The sequence below is a fragment of the Leucoraja erinacea genome, chromosome 3 (genome assembly GCF_028641065.1).
Source record: "Leucoraja erinacea ecotype New England chromosome 3, Leri_hhj_1, whole genome shotgun sequence".
In the NCBI taxonomy this organism is placed as follows: domain Eukaryota; kingdom Metazoa; phylum Chordata; class Chondrichthyes; order Rajiformes; family Rajidae; genus Leucoraja; species Leucoraja erinaceus.
Window position 1 is genome coordinate 41,264,468 of NC_073379.1, and position 14,852 is coordinate 41,279,319.

General features: G+C 40.4%; 1 protein-coding gene across 1 annotated transcript in view; it reads left to right on the top strand.

Annotated features, from left to right (window-relative positions):
• unc45b (unc-45 myosin chaperone B) overlaps positions 1 to 14,852 on the top strand; it is a 53,294-nt gene that overhangs the window by 21,166 nt on the left and 17,276 nt on the right. The window contains exons 8-14 of the mRNA XM_055632513.1: positions 281 to 451; positions 2,087 to 2,258; positions 7,065 to 7,365; positions 10,230 to 10,324; positions 12,276 to 12,417; positions 13,887 to 14,027; positions 14,632 to 14,759. Coding sequence (XP_055488488.1) covers positions 281 to 451; positions 2,087 to 2,258; positions 7,065 to 7,365; positions 10,230 to 10,324; positions 12,276 to 12,417; positions 13,887 to 14,027; positions 14,632 to 14,759 — 1,150 coding nt within the window. The remainder of the gene's footprint in view (positions 1 to 280; positions 452 to 2,086; positions 2,259 to 7,064; positions 7,366 to 10,229; positions 10,325 to 12,275; positions 12,418 to 13,886; positions 14,028 to 14,631; positions 14,760 to 14,852) is intronic.

Sequence of the window (14,852 nt, forward strand, 5' to 3'; positions counted from 1 at the left end):
TTCCATGGCAACCTTTTTTTACTCGCGGGAATTTTCCTCCTTGATAAAAAAAAACGCTGCGACATAACTGAGGCCTTGAGTATGCGGGGACTACTCTCAAGCATGAAGGAGAGTTACAAAGACCTCCTAGGACCTCGTGAGAATTGGCCCTTGACTTCACTCTAAACAATTAACTGGTTTGACCTCAAATGATCTGAATGTAAATATTATTGGCTCATGCCTTCGCCATGTATTTGAAAAGATAAATTCTTTGGTTGTAAATCTGTTTTATTTTCTGCAGACACATCAAAGGACGTGAAGATGATAATCACACATCTCCTGGAAATGCTGGTTCACCCCAGTGTCTCAGGACATGGACGGGATCAGGCCCTCACTGTCCTGATTAGAAATGTACCTCGAAAGGACCTCGGCATTAAAGATAACACCAGAAGTTTGGACACCATTGATCTGGGTTAGTAAACACTTCATCGTATGTCTCCATAATTTGTGGAATTATATATCATGAAGTAATGTTGCAGGGAGGTAACTTCTGGGCTATTGGAGCTTTGTTGGAGCTGCACTTTAGACATTAAAGATACGGCGTGGAAAGATGCTGTTTGACCAATCGAGTCCATGCTGACCAACGGTCACTCAATGCATTAGCTCTATCCTACACACGAGGGACAATCTATAATTTACAGAAGCCAATTAACCTACAAACCTGTATGTCTTCAGAATATGGGGGGAAACCAAGCACCCGGAGAAAGCCCACGCGGTCACAAGGAAAACGTACAAACTCCATGCAGGCAGCACCCATAGTCTCTGGCACTATCGCTGCGCCACTCAGCCGCCTAATTCCGCTCCTTGTGTCAATACTGAGATTGTTATCTAAGCTCTCCAGAGGAACTGTGCCAATCTGCAGTACATAAGGATAATATCTGTCCTAATGGGATATGGGTACTGCTGGTTATGCCAACACCTGCTGCTCACCCTTAATTGCCCGTGAAACAAAAGACTTGTTGGGCCATTTAAGAGGAGAGCTAAACATCAACAACTTCTACAGCAATTTACATTTATATAACTTCTCCAAAGAAGCAAGCAGGACAGGTTCTCAAAAAAAGTGACGTAAGCCTCTTATTAGAGTAGATGTCCAAATGATTGCTCATAGTCGGGTTGTAAGGAGCATTTGAATGGAGGAGAGAGATTTAGGGAGGGAATTCCAGAGTTTAGGAGTTTGACAGCTGAAGACACAGTCATCAATGGTGATGCAATGGAAATTGAGGAAACTCATGAGACTGGAAATGAAGAGAGAGTGGAAATGTGGAGAGAGTGTCCAGCTTTAAGTTTCTGGGCACTCACATTTCAGAGGACCTCACATGGTCCACCAACACCGCTGCGCTGGTCAAGAAGGCACAGCAACGACTGTTCTTCCTGAGGACATTAAAAAAGACTGGTCTGCCCCAACAGCTGCTGACAACGTTCTACCGCTGCACCACAGAGAGCATATTAACGTATGGCGTCTCTGTGTGGTATCTCAGCTGCACGGAGGCGGAGAGGAGAGCTCTTCAGTGCCTCGTTCACAGAGCGCAGAGGATCATTGGGACAGTGCCCCAGGAAGGCCGTCAGCATCCATAAAGACTCATCACACCCTTGTAACGGACTGTTTGAACTACTTCCCTCCGGCAGACGTTACAAGACCTTCTACGCCCGAACCTCCATACTCAGAAACAGCTTTATTCCCAGAGCTATAGCGGCTCTGAACCGGCCCTGCTGAGTGCCCCCCCCATCCCCCCTGGACTGTCTCCCTCGGATGGTCACAACACACAGCTTATTTATTTATTTTACTTTTCTTTTTCATCGGTTGGAGCTGCATACTAAATCTCGTTGCACTGACATGCAATGACAATAAAATATATTATTATTATTATTATTATTATTATATTATGAAAGACCAAACATTTCGAACACATTTGAAAATACCGAAAGAAGTGCAATTTGTTGTAACTTCAGTTACCCTAGTTACATCGTTTTACCAGTACTATCCATAAATCCCAATGCCTATCGATTTCTCTCTGTATCCAATTCAAGAAAAATATTTCACCTTCAGGTCTGAGGAAGATTTTGAAAGTGGCAGGACAATTCCCCGAACTGCAAAACTGCCTGCCCATGACTGAGAATACCTGCCTGACTGCTTCCATCTTACTCAACAAGCTTTACGATGATCTTCGAGATGATGTGGAACGAGCAAATTTCCGAAAAATCTGTGAGGTATACGTAACGTAAGTGCCGGAGGCCCAGCCGCCTGTTTTACCTGATGTTTAATTCCATTAGCAGAGGCAGAGTTGTCATCGAGTCGTACAGTACAGAAGCAGTCCATTTGACCCAACATGTCCATGCCAACCAAGATACCCCATCGAAGCTCGTCCCATTTGTCTCCATTTGGCTCGTATCCCTCTAAACCTTTCCTATCTCTGCACCTCTCCAAATGTCTTTAAATGCTGTTATTGCATTTGGCCCAACTACTTCCTCTGTCAATTTGTTCCATGTTCAAACCACCCTCGATGTGAAACAGTTGCCTTTCAGATTCCCGTTAAATCTTTCCCCTCTCACTTTCAACCTATGCCATCATGTTCTTGATTCACTTAACCTGGGAAACTGACTATGTCTTGTTACCCAATTTCTTCCCTTCATGATTTTATATGAAGACTCCATTAATCCTACCTATGCCCCTAATAATTGTATACATTTCTGTAAGATCATCCCTCAGTCTCCTGCGCTCCAAGGAATAAAGTCCTATGCTGCCCAACCTCTCCCTATAACTCAGGCCCTTGAGTCCTGGCAACATCCTAGTAAATCATCTCTGCATTCCCTACAGCTTAATGGCAGCCATCCTAAGTCTAAGGGAATGTAATGAAGAATATCAAAGGGATTTCTCTGGTCTTTTGACCAATATTTATCCTTTATTGGACATCACTAAAGCAGATTCTCTGCTCATTATCACTGTTAGCATTTGTGGGGAAACTACTGCTCTCTAGTATGGTTATGTTGATTTCAAACTTTGTAACCGGAATCATTTTACTATATTCTCTTCTCTTATTTGCATTTCTGCAAGAAGGAAGTACATGCAATGGAAATATTCTTGCGAGTTAGATATTCCGCATATGAATCAATAAATAATTTCCGAGGTTATATAACGTTAATTCTCTTTAATTGCTATAGTACTATAGTAATTAAATTGCTAGTTACTATAGTAGCTATAATTTAAAGTAATATTCGCCCATATCCCTCCTCTCTTTCCCTTGCCCCTCCCCCCCCCCCCCCCCCTCACTCTGGTGTACAACATTTCTTTCACCATCTCCCGTCATCTCAGTCACCCCCGTTCGTAAGCTCATCTCCCATTGTGGAGTCCCACATTTCCCTTTTTTCCTTCCTTCTTTCCTCTCTTCCCTGTCCCCTTCTATCCATATTCCCCCGTCCCATTTTACATTTCCCTCCTGTCCTTTCCTGATCTGACTCTTTTCATCTTTATCCTTTGTCACCGACTGCACTCATCTGCCCATTACCCCTCCTCCCCCTTGCCCATATCCACCCATCACTTTCCTGGCTTTGTCCCGCTATCCACCTTCCCTTTCCAGTTTTCTCCTCTCTATTTCTATCAGTCTGAGGAAGGATCCCAATCAGAAACCGTGTCTGTCCAATTCCCTCCACAGATGCTGCCTATCCTGCTGAGTTTTTTGAGAGAGGAAACAGGTTAACTTGAGGTTGCAGAGAGGGTGGGACAAGGATGGTTAGGACAAAGTGAACATCTCTGATGGGATGAGAAGAGGATTGCAGAGGGGATAAGCTGTTGATGAAGTAATCTGGTTATTAGGGAAATGAGGGCAATTAAAGAGAAATAACATTATATAACCTCTGAAATTATTTATTGATTCATATGTGGCATATCGAACACGCAAGAATATTTCCATTGCATGTACTTCCTTCTTGCAGAAATACAAATAAGAGAAGTGAATATAGTAAAATGATTCCGGTTACAAAGTTTGAAATCAACATAACCATACTAGAGAGCAGTAGATTTAGAAAATTAGCCAAGGTAGAATGAAGAAGCTTGACTTGTCAAGAAGGAGATTGCCTTTTACAATCTCAGGATGTCACTTTTACCAATAAATACATTTGTCTTTGGTGAAAACCAGCACCCGCAGTTCCTTCCTATTCAATACATTTGGTCACAGTCGTATGGCTGATGATTTGCCTGATTTAGATTATGAGCACGATCGTATAAAATTTCTAATTTAGTAGGAATTTGACTGAGCCCTCTTTCGCCGGAGGTGGGATATACCGTCATACAGGGTAAAGTAATAAACTCTTCTTGCACTGATGGGAAGAGTTGAAAGTTCCGAGAATACCTCATGATACAGCCAGTGATTGGAATTTACATGGTCACTAGAAAGTGTTTGCATCAGAAAAGGGATATTATATTATTTTTTTTTAATTTACAGTTGAAAAATATAGAAGTGTTGTTGCAGTAATCAGCTTATCTTGAACTCAGCAGACTATTTGTTAAAAATACCTCACTAACCAAACAAGAAGTGACCTCTTACTACAATGGAACTCAATGGACCAGCAAATATGTTTTTCCATGATGCCAGCATGAGAAAGTATAACTAGTGCTCATATTACAGCATTCTGTTTAGGGCTGGATTGATTGAATTACTAATCGCTGATGTAGGGTACTGATAAAAAATATACGTGCAGTTCTTACAACATTGAAGCGCTTTGCAACCAATGAGGTACGTTTGAATTGTAGTAACACAACACTTGTAGACATCCAAGTCATCTGAGGAAGGGTCTCGACCCGAAATGCCACCCATTCCTTCCCTCCTGAGATGCTGCCTGTCCCGCTGAGTTTTGTGTCTTTCTTCAGTTTAAACCAGCATCTGCAATTCCTTTCTACACAAGTCATATGAACGCAAGTTGATCATTGCCAGCTTATCTAATTTTGTGTTATTCAATGAGGGACATTTAGTTTACTTTAGTTTAGAGATACTGCGTAGAAACAGGCCCTTTGTCCCACTGAGTTCTTGCCGACCAGCAAACCCCACACACTAACACCATCCTACACACACTAGGGACAATTTACAATTTAACCAAGCCAATTAGCTTACAAGCTTATGTTTGGAGTGTGGGAGACAACTGGAGCACCCAGAGAAAACCCACATGTCATGGGGAGAACGTACAAAGCCCATACAGAGAGCACCCGTATTGAACCTGGATGTCGGTGCTGTAAAGCAGCAACTCTACCGATGATCCACCATGCCGTCCTATATAGTGTTAACTAGGATACAAGTGAGAACTTCCCTGGTTTCCTTGGGAACCATGCCATGGGAACTCCTCTTGCCCACCTGAAAAAGCTGACAGACCTGAATTCAAAGTCTTGTACAAAAGGCAGCACCACTGACAAGTGCGACACTCTCAATGCCATGCCATCCTGGATTTTGTCATAAAGTCATAAGGAACAAGAGTAGAATTTGGCCACTTGGTCCATCAAGTCTACTCCGCCATTCAATCATGGCTGTTCTATCTCTCCCACCTCACCGAATTCTCCTGCCTTCTCCCCATAACCTCTGACATCTGTACTAATCACGAATCTATCTATCTCTGCCTTAAAAATATCCACTGACTTGGCCTCCACATCCTTCTGTGGCAAATAATTCCACAGATGACCCTCTGACTAAAGACATTTCTCCTCATCTCCTTCCTGAAAGAACATCTTCTCCTGCTAGTGGAACCATCCTCTCCACATCTACTTTATCCAAGCCTTTCACTATTCTGTATGTTTCAATGAATCCCCCCTCATTCTTCTAAACTTCAACGAGTACAGGCCTAGTGCTGACAAACGCTCATCAAAGGTTAACTTACTCATCTATGGGATCATTCTTGTTCTCCTCTGGACCCTCTCCAGAACCAGCACATCCTTCCTCAGAAAAGGTGCTCAAAATTGCTCACAATAGTCTAAATGTGGCCTGACCAGCGCCTTATAGAATCTCAACATTGTATACATGTTTTTGTATACATGTCCTCTTGAAATAAATGCTAGCATTGAGTTTGCTTTCTTGTGCTTGAGATTCCATTGTGGTTGGTGGATGTGAGCCCACAAATCTGTAACACAGTTGTAACTCTTGTCTGAACTTCAATTATCAATGTCAAAGTTACATTTTAACCTGCATTTCCAATGATTTTATAACATTGGGCCACAAAATGTACAAAACAAGATGAGACTTACTAAGATGAAGTTCGGGATTGATGTTGTTCAGATTGATATGATTTGTGAAATAGGAGTGGAGCTGATCAATTTGGATATGACCTGAACTGGTGAAACATTTAAAGGAAAGGAAAGCGTGTTTGCCTGAAATCTGAATTTGAATTGCGGCTGCTCTTCATTCACTTGGATAGCGAGATCCATGAAAAAACCGCATTAAACGGAAAACAATAATGCACATTAAAACTATTTTGATATTTTAAATCTATCACAGAGGTGGTGATCAAGTACGTACAGGGTTTGTAGGTTCTCCCTGTGACTGCATGGGTTTTCTACGGTTTTCTTCCACATTCCAGATGTACAGGTTTGTAGGTTAATTGGCATTGGTAAGTTGTAAAATTGTCCCTAATGTGTGTAGGTTAGTGTAGGGGGTGATCGCTGGTCGGTGTGGATTTGGTGGGCTGTGCTGTATCTCTAAAGTCTAAAGACTGAGTGGTAAGTAGATGAACTGGACACTGTTAGGTGCTGCTAATGTGTAGATTAATGTTAGAATCCCAGGAGGAGTTGAGAAGAATGTGGAAGAGATTTAAATGGGATTTATGTAGAATTTGTGTCAATAGACGTTTGATGGTCAGTGAGGACCTTGTGGGCTGAAGGGCCTGTTTCCATGCTGTCTCTATGACTTTGAAAGTCTTATTGTGCTGGACTAATGGATTATAGATGATTGGTGGGGATTCAAAACTTAGCAGCAATATTTTGGCTGAGCCTGAGTTTTAGGAGGAAAAGAATGCTAATGCTATTATTTATCTTCACCATGATGCTGCAGGAGCAAGTTTGACCCTAAGAACATGGAGAAAAACCTGCACGCAATCCAGTGTGTGTCCGCACTCCTTCAGGGACCTTATGATGTTGGTAACAGCATTCTGGCTTTGCAAGGGGTGATGGAGATGATGGTTGCATTGTGTGGTTCGGAGAGAGAGATTGACCAAATGGTGGCATTGGAGGCCATCATCCATGCTGCTAGTAAAGCCAGCAGAGCAGGTTTCATCATCAGTAATGGAATCAGCTTAATGAAGGACATGTATAAGAAGTCAACCAATGAGAAGATCAAAATCAGAGCCTTGGTGGTAAGTTGTATTCAAATGTTTTTACTAACTCTATAGGCAGTGGGTTAGAGTTTCCACTTAGTCTTCCATACAGTGTGGCTTTCCTCCATTTTCCTCCCACATTCCAAATATTTGCAGGTTTGTAGGTTAATTGGCCCACTGTAAATTGCCCCTAGCATTTCGGACTAGTGCACAGGTGATGGGTGGTCAGCGTGAACTCAGTGGGCTGAAGGGCCTGTTTCCACCCTAAACTAAAACTAAACTCACTTTATCCTACTGCCCTTAATGTTTTTTCCCCACTGTAATGGGTCTCTACAATAACAGAAATTATAGCATTATAACTGTAGATTACATCTAGTGTAAGTGAAGGTCATGCAGTCCTGTGTATTGACTTGAAGATCATGCTAAAACACAGCCCAACCCACTCAGCCACTAATGGCACCCAATTGAATTAACCAGAGCCAAGTGCTAATTAACACGTCCTAAATGCACATGACTTCAAGACTCCGAGGAAATTAAAAGAATTGTTGGTATGTTTAAGTGCAAGGGTATTAATAGTTATGTTTTGAAAGCTGTTGATTATAATTATATTTTGAGTTACTGAGATATGATTTTCTCAGCAGGTAGTTCAATATGTTTTCAGCAATTTAAATTTGGGCTATTCGCAGAATGCGTCATTATTAAAAATTATAATTTTCTTGTGGTAACCTAATTTTCAGGTGCCCCCATCAAGTTGCACCAATTCCCTTCTCAAGGATATGAAAGAATATTATCTAATTGAATTTCCTTTTCTAAACTGCGCCATTCCCAACATGATTACAGAATGGGCAAAAGTGCTATTCCACGTGTGGAAGAATAATTTCATGTTCAATTTATTTGGGACTGTGTTAGTCAAACTTCATTATAACATCACCACAAAAAAAATTGCAGAGGCTTAAATATCCCAATGTCTTTCAGTGACATTACCAGTCAAAATTTGACATCAAGTCAAATGAATAGATATTGGAACAGTTAATTAAAATCTTTCCAAAGAGACGGCTTATAAATTTGTCTTGAAGTAGTGATGTATAAGGAGGAAATTCCAGAATTTAGTCTTGGTTCCCAATTGTGGAGGGATTTTGAAGATTGATGCCAAAATATTCTCTACATTGCCCTGGGATTAAATAGAATGACATTCATCTGAAACACCAGCTCTTGAATTGAAAAATGTGGCAGTTATGTTTTTCCTTGTTGAACCCTTAAGGGACAGGCTGAACTAATGTTCCTTCACAATGTCATCAACCCAGATATTGCAAAAGATGTGCTCTGCAAATTAACCATGACATTTATGTCCTCTTCAGCTATTCTAGTGTTACCATGCAAAATCATAGAACAATTACTGAAGGAGGCACAGAACTGCAATTCTAATGGCAGAATTGCCGTGAATGACTTTTGAGGTTCAACCTAATAAATTCTGACAATCTCATCATTACTTCAGAATAATTTTTTGGTTCTCTGCATTACACGCTTCTTTCTAAACCATTTAAAGCACTCCTGTATTACCTAAATCTTATTTTATAATTAAGTAGAGCTGAGGGATAAGAAATGATATTCCATCGTCAGACACATTTTCCCCTTCCCTCTCATTTAATGATTCAAAGGATCCATTCCCATTGTGACATCCTGCTCCACTTTTACATCCTGTCTATCCATCAACCTTCCCATGACTCTCCCCTATGTAATTGCTGGTGATACAACACTTGTCCTCTCACCTTCTGCCTTCCAATTATCCAGTGACACAAAAAGCAAACACTCTTTCCAGGTAAAGCAGTAATTGACTTGCACTTCTTTCAATGTCGTTTATTACATTCAATGCTTATAATGCTATCTCCTCCACATTGAATTGATCAGATGCAGATGGTATGACGGCTGTGTTCATTCCACAGGGGTGTCCCTAAGCTACTTTAACTCTCCATCTCACTGCTGCATCGGATCTGCACTCGGTGACCTCCTGCACTGTTATAACAAGGCCCAGTGTAAGCTTAAGGAGCAACAACTTATCTTCAGTTTAGACTTCATATATATGTTGTAGCTTTCTTGAGTCAATATTGATTTCAACTTATGGTAACTCACTTTCTCTGTATGTAACAGAACTGGCTATTTGTGCTGTACCTCAGTTATTTGTGAAATCGATTCACTTTCTCTCTCTTCATTATCACAGCCAAACATGTTGGGCATGATCCACAACCTTGCATTTTTATTATCCTCTTGTCAAGTCAAGTTGAATTTATTGTCTTGCGTATAATTACAGGAAAATACAGTTATGATGAAAACCTTGCTTGCGGCAGCGTACAGACACAAAAACATTGCACAGAATCATAAATTATACGTACATTTTACAGAAACCCCACAGGACAGTAAAAAGAAAAAGTACATAAAAACAAGATGTTAGTGCAAAATACAATTGGAAAACAAGTCCATGGTAGTGCAAGAGGTGGCCATTGTATTCCATTGCCAAAGAACAGGCCCTTTGGCCCATCGAGTCCTTGCCGACCATGATCAACCATACAATAGTTCTATCCTAGACACGGGGGACAACTTACAGAAGCTAATTAACTTAGAGACCGGCACCTCTTTGCCTACTGCTTCTATCATGGTGTGGTGGGATCCATTAAAAAAAAGTGGCCATTTCGTTGTAAAGCATATTATAGTAAATAAAATGCCGAAAATGTTGAAGGCTTTGGTCAGACTGACTCTGTGGAGAGAGAAATTGAGTTAATGGTTCAGATCTGCGACCTAATTAATTTTGTTCTAGCTCCTTGTGTTGCTTTAACAATGGATGGTAAATTGTAGGTGTCACTATGAAGAAATACTGTTAAAATAAAGTTCTGTCTGTACTCTCCAAGGGCCTATGCAAGCTTGGATCAGCTGGGGGTACGGATTACGCTCTGAAGCAGTTCTCTGAAGGATCCACTGAGAAGCTGGCAAAACAATGTAGAAAGTAAGTATGGAGAAGCAAGGAACTACAGATGCTGAAATCTGGTGTACAATACAAAGTATTGGAATGACTCAATGGGTCAGGCAGCATATTTGGAGGACATGGCCAAGCAACATTTCAGGTCGAGACCCTTCTTCAGACTGATTGCATGTCTTCCAGCGATGCTGCTTGACCTGCTGAATTATTCCAGTACTTTGTCTTCTCAGAAAGTAAGTTGGCCAAGAACAATTCACAGACATATAGCAAAGTGTGAATAAGAGACAGAAGCTGAAGCCAAGCGACTGATGATGGCAGATAAATCATAGCTTAGTCCAGGTGATAGTTTTTTTTCAGGAACCACTTCAAAGCGGAGAAAGAAGCACAAGTGTTTAGAAAGGGCCTTAGAAGCTGAAGCCACATCTGCCAAAAGGGGAGGGTTGAAATTTAGGAATGATTTAAAAGTATCAAAGGTGTCAAAGCTCTTTTATTGTCACATGTACCAATAAAGGTACAGTGATATTCAAATTACCGTTTAGAGAGCAGGATCAAGGGGTTTGCTGGGAATTTGGAGGGTGGTAGGGCTGGAAATAAGTGACGGGGCCATCAACATTCTTGAAAAGAAGGAAGCGAGATTTAAAGACTCATCCAAACCAGGAACCACTATAGATAAGGAATTACTTTCCATAGTTTATCATCCCATCACATGGTTGTTTTTATTAACCACACATTTAATGATATATTGTCTACCAGACTATCAATTTACTGATGAACAGCAAGGCTTGCAAAGAGAGATTTGTTAAAAAAATAGTCTGGGATTCTTTTTGAAGAATCAGTTTTTTAATATATTACATTTCTTGATAAATATAATTGTCCAAATATGTCAAAAGAAAAGAAAACCTACTTAGTGAATAAAACATCGAAAATTAGTTGATGAGGTAATATAGAAATTCATCAAGAACAATAGATCTTAATTATTTTCAGTTTAACTATCTATATTCTAACATGATAATGATAAGGTGTAGAATGAAGACAGATAGATATTAGTTCTCCAGAAAAAAATAATGGGCGGGGAACAGATCATCCATGACTGCCAAAATTGGAGAAGGGGGTAAAGACGGGAAGTTCAAGCTCCTATCTAGAGATTTAAACACTTTATCTAAGTTGATATTCGTGTGAAAAACAAAAGAGTTGCAAGTGCTGACCTTCAGATGAAACTTTATACTGAGAATCTATTGGGTGCAGGTAAAAGATCCTTGCGTTTGACCTTGAAATAAACCTGAAATAATTATTCACTCAAAAATGATCTGGCAATTATATCATTGAGGTTATGAGATCTTGTGTGTTTCCTTTATTACAGCAGTAAATGGCATGTAACCAATTGTTTGAAAAGTGTTTTGGAATGTCCTGGAAAAGGCAACGTGAATAATTCTGATATTCATCACACATCTATAAACTTGATATCCACAACAGTAACTCCCTTCACCAAGTGGAGTGCTTGGATTTTCAATGACTGTCATACCATGGAAACAGGCCCTTTGGGTCAATCCTGACCATCAAGCTCCCATTTTTACACTAACTCTACCCTAACCGATTTTATTCTCCCCACACTTCACTCCCCCCCCCCCCCCCCCCCCCCCCCCCCCCACCCATGCGGACACTAGGGGCAATTTACAGTGACGATTATCATACCAACCTACCTATTATTTCTGAGGAAATAAGTGTGAGGAAACTGCTGCACCCGCGGGGAATTCCCCCATGTGGTCACAGGGAGAATGTGCAAACTCCATACAGCCAACATTACATATAGGAATAGAAACCGGATCTGGCACTGTAGCTGGCAGTTCTACAAGCTACGCTGCTATGCTACCCTGATTGTGTTCGATATCTGTCACTAAACCAAGCTAAATGAAAGTGGAATAATGTGAATGGAATGCAATGTTGTGTCAAGTAAACACATTGATTTTTTTTTTTTTAGGTGGCTATGCAACCAGAACATTGACTCCCGCACAAGAAAGTGGGCAATTGAGGGCATGGCATACCTGACTCTGGATGCTGATGTGAAAGACGACTTTGTTCAGGATGAGCCAGCAATGCAGGCAATGTTTGACTTATCACAGGTACACAATCTTAATGGGCTCAAGTTCCATCTACCATAGAGAGCTAAACCCCTTCCACGTAACAGAAAAATATATTCTTCAATAAGTGGGAAATAACATAGAAATTGCTGGAATTCTCAGCATTATAGGGAGCATCCATGGAGAGAGAAAAAAGGGTTAGTGTTTCAGGGCAATCTACTTCGATCTGCAATTTCTTCCCATTCTCATAAAAGGTAAAAAACTTGAAATATTGACTCTGTTTATACCCTCTCCACTAACACAATCCATTGCTTTCATTGAAATTGTTTTTTGTTCCAAGCATGGGACAAGAATAAATAATAGCTGTATAATGGCTATAATGCAGCAAATGTCAACTTTTCAGCTATGTCAATGTTATATCAGTCGATCTAGCTGAATAAACCTTAATTTATATGTATAAAATCATTTGTTGTGGGCCAGTGGTTGCTGAGGTAAGCACGTCAATACCAACTCACTTAAACCTCATAGAGCAGAATATTTTGAGTTTATTTTACTATGAGACAATTTATAACTTGCTTCAATGCCATGTTGGATTGATTTCCTCTTGATTGTATGGGAGAAGCCTTCATAGCAGTAGAGATAAAGGAAAAGGGTAGAATTGCTGATAAGAACTTCAGGATCTATGCCCTCAGTTATTCATTTGTAGAAACCTGAATTCACTTTCGATTTCATAGAGTGGTGATGGTGAACACTAAATGTTTCATGGTTGTGAAGTCAAGCCAAAGGTTTATTCAGCCGGTTGAACTGCTGTAATAGTTTTGTCTGTGATACGTGACATTATCTTGCATGTTGATAAAATGGCATGGTGGAACATACAGTAGAAACTGCATTACTACTTGTTCACTTGTGTGTACACAGGCCGCTTGGTTAAGTGAGAAATCATGGACAAATGTCATCAACAATGTTGTGGTCATCAGACCAATGCCTGAATGCATCTTTAGAACTAATAACTATCAAATTCAACATTCATTGTTGAAAGTTGTTAAAAAAGAGTTAAAAACTCTTAATTTATTCCATACTTAATTTTTTCCACACTTCTTCATTTAGTTTCTCCCCAGCTGTCATCAGGCAACTGAATCATCCTACCACAACCAGAGAGCAGTACTGAACTACTATCTATCTCTCTAATGACCCTCGGACTATCCTTGATTGGACTTTGCTGGCTTTACTTTGCACTAAACATTATTCCCTTATCATGTATCTGCACACCATAAATGGATCGATTGTAACCATGTATTGTCTTTCTGCTAATGAGTTAGCACGCAACAAAAGCTTTTCACACGTGACAATAAACTAAACTAAACTAAACTAAACTCGTGAAGCAATCTCTTCCTATTCTTAAATCCATTACATTATTATTTTTGTTCTTCCGCATATGGAATAAAGCGGAATTGATATAGGATTGCTATTAATAGAGCATTGTCCTAATATCAGTTCTTTCTCTCTTTTAGTCAGCTGACAAGACAATCCTTTATGCTGTGGCATCAGTCCTGGTGAACTGCACAAACAGTTATGATGTAAAAGAAAGGATACCAGAGCTAGTTGAATTGGCAAAGTTGTCAAAGCAACATGTCCCTGAAGATCATCCAAAGGTAAAACAAATGGTTTTGCATTGCAAAAGTAGTTGTCACAATCTGAAGATGGACCAAGATGCTTTAAAACAGAACTTCATGAAAGGCATTTACAAAAGTAAAATATCACAAAATGTTTTGTGGGAGTGTTATCAAAGAAAATATAAGATAGACCACATAAACAGATATTAAAGCAGATAATCAAAAGCTTTTAAGAAGGAACTGCAGATGCTGGAAAATTGAAGGTACACAAAAATGCTGGAGAAACTCAGCGGATGCAGCAGCATCTATGGAGCGAAGGAAATAGGCAACGTTTCGGGCCGAAAACCTTCTTCAGACCAAAAGCTTTGACCAAATCAAAAGCTTGGCCTAAGGGGGCTCGGGTGGTGGGGGGTGAACTTGAGGCTTGGGTTAGACAAGCAGCATGCAGCCCTGGGTGTTGTAGGAAGCAAGTAAGATAATTTTAGATTATTTTAGCTGTATTAGGAAGGTTTAGAGGGATATGGGTCAAACGCGGGCAAATGGGATGAACGTAGATATGCATCTTGATTGGCATGTACGAGTTGGGCTGAAGGGCCAGTTTCCTTGTTGTATAACAATGAGCATACGATTCTTGCTCTCGCAGGATAAAAAAGACTTTGTGATGCAGCGGGTGAAGCGTTTAATCAAGGCTGGCGTTGTCTCGGCTCTTGCTGTCATGCTGAAGGCAGACAGTGCAATCTTGACAGACCAGACCAAGGAGCTTATGGCACGGTGAGATATTATCTCCATTGAGCTTAAGGAGACTCTCATGCAAAATGACTCCTGATCAACGGCAAAACGGGTTTCAATGTCACCTCCCAGGGA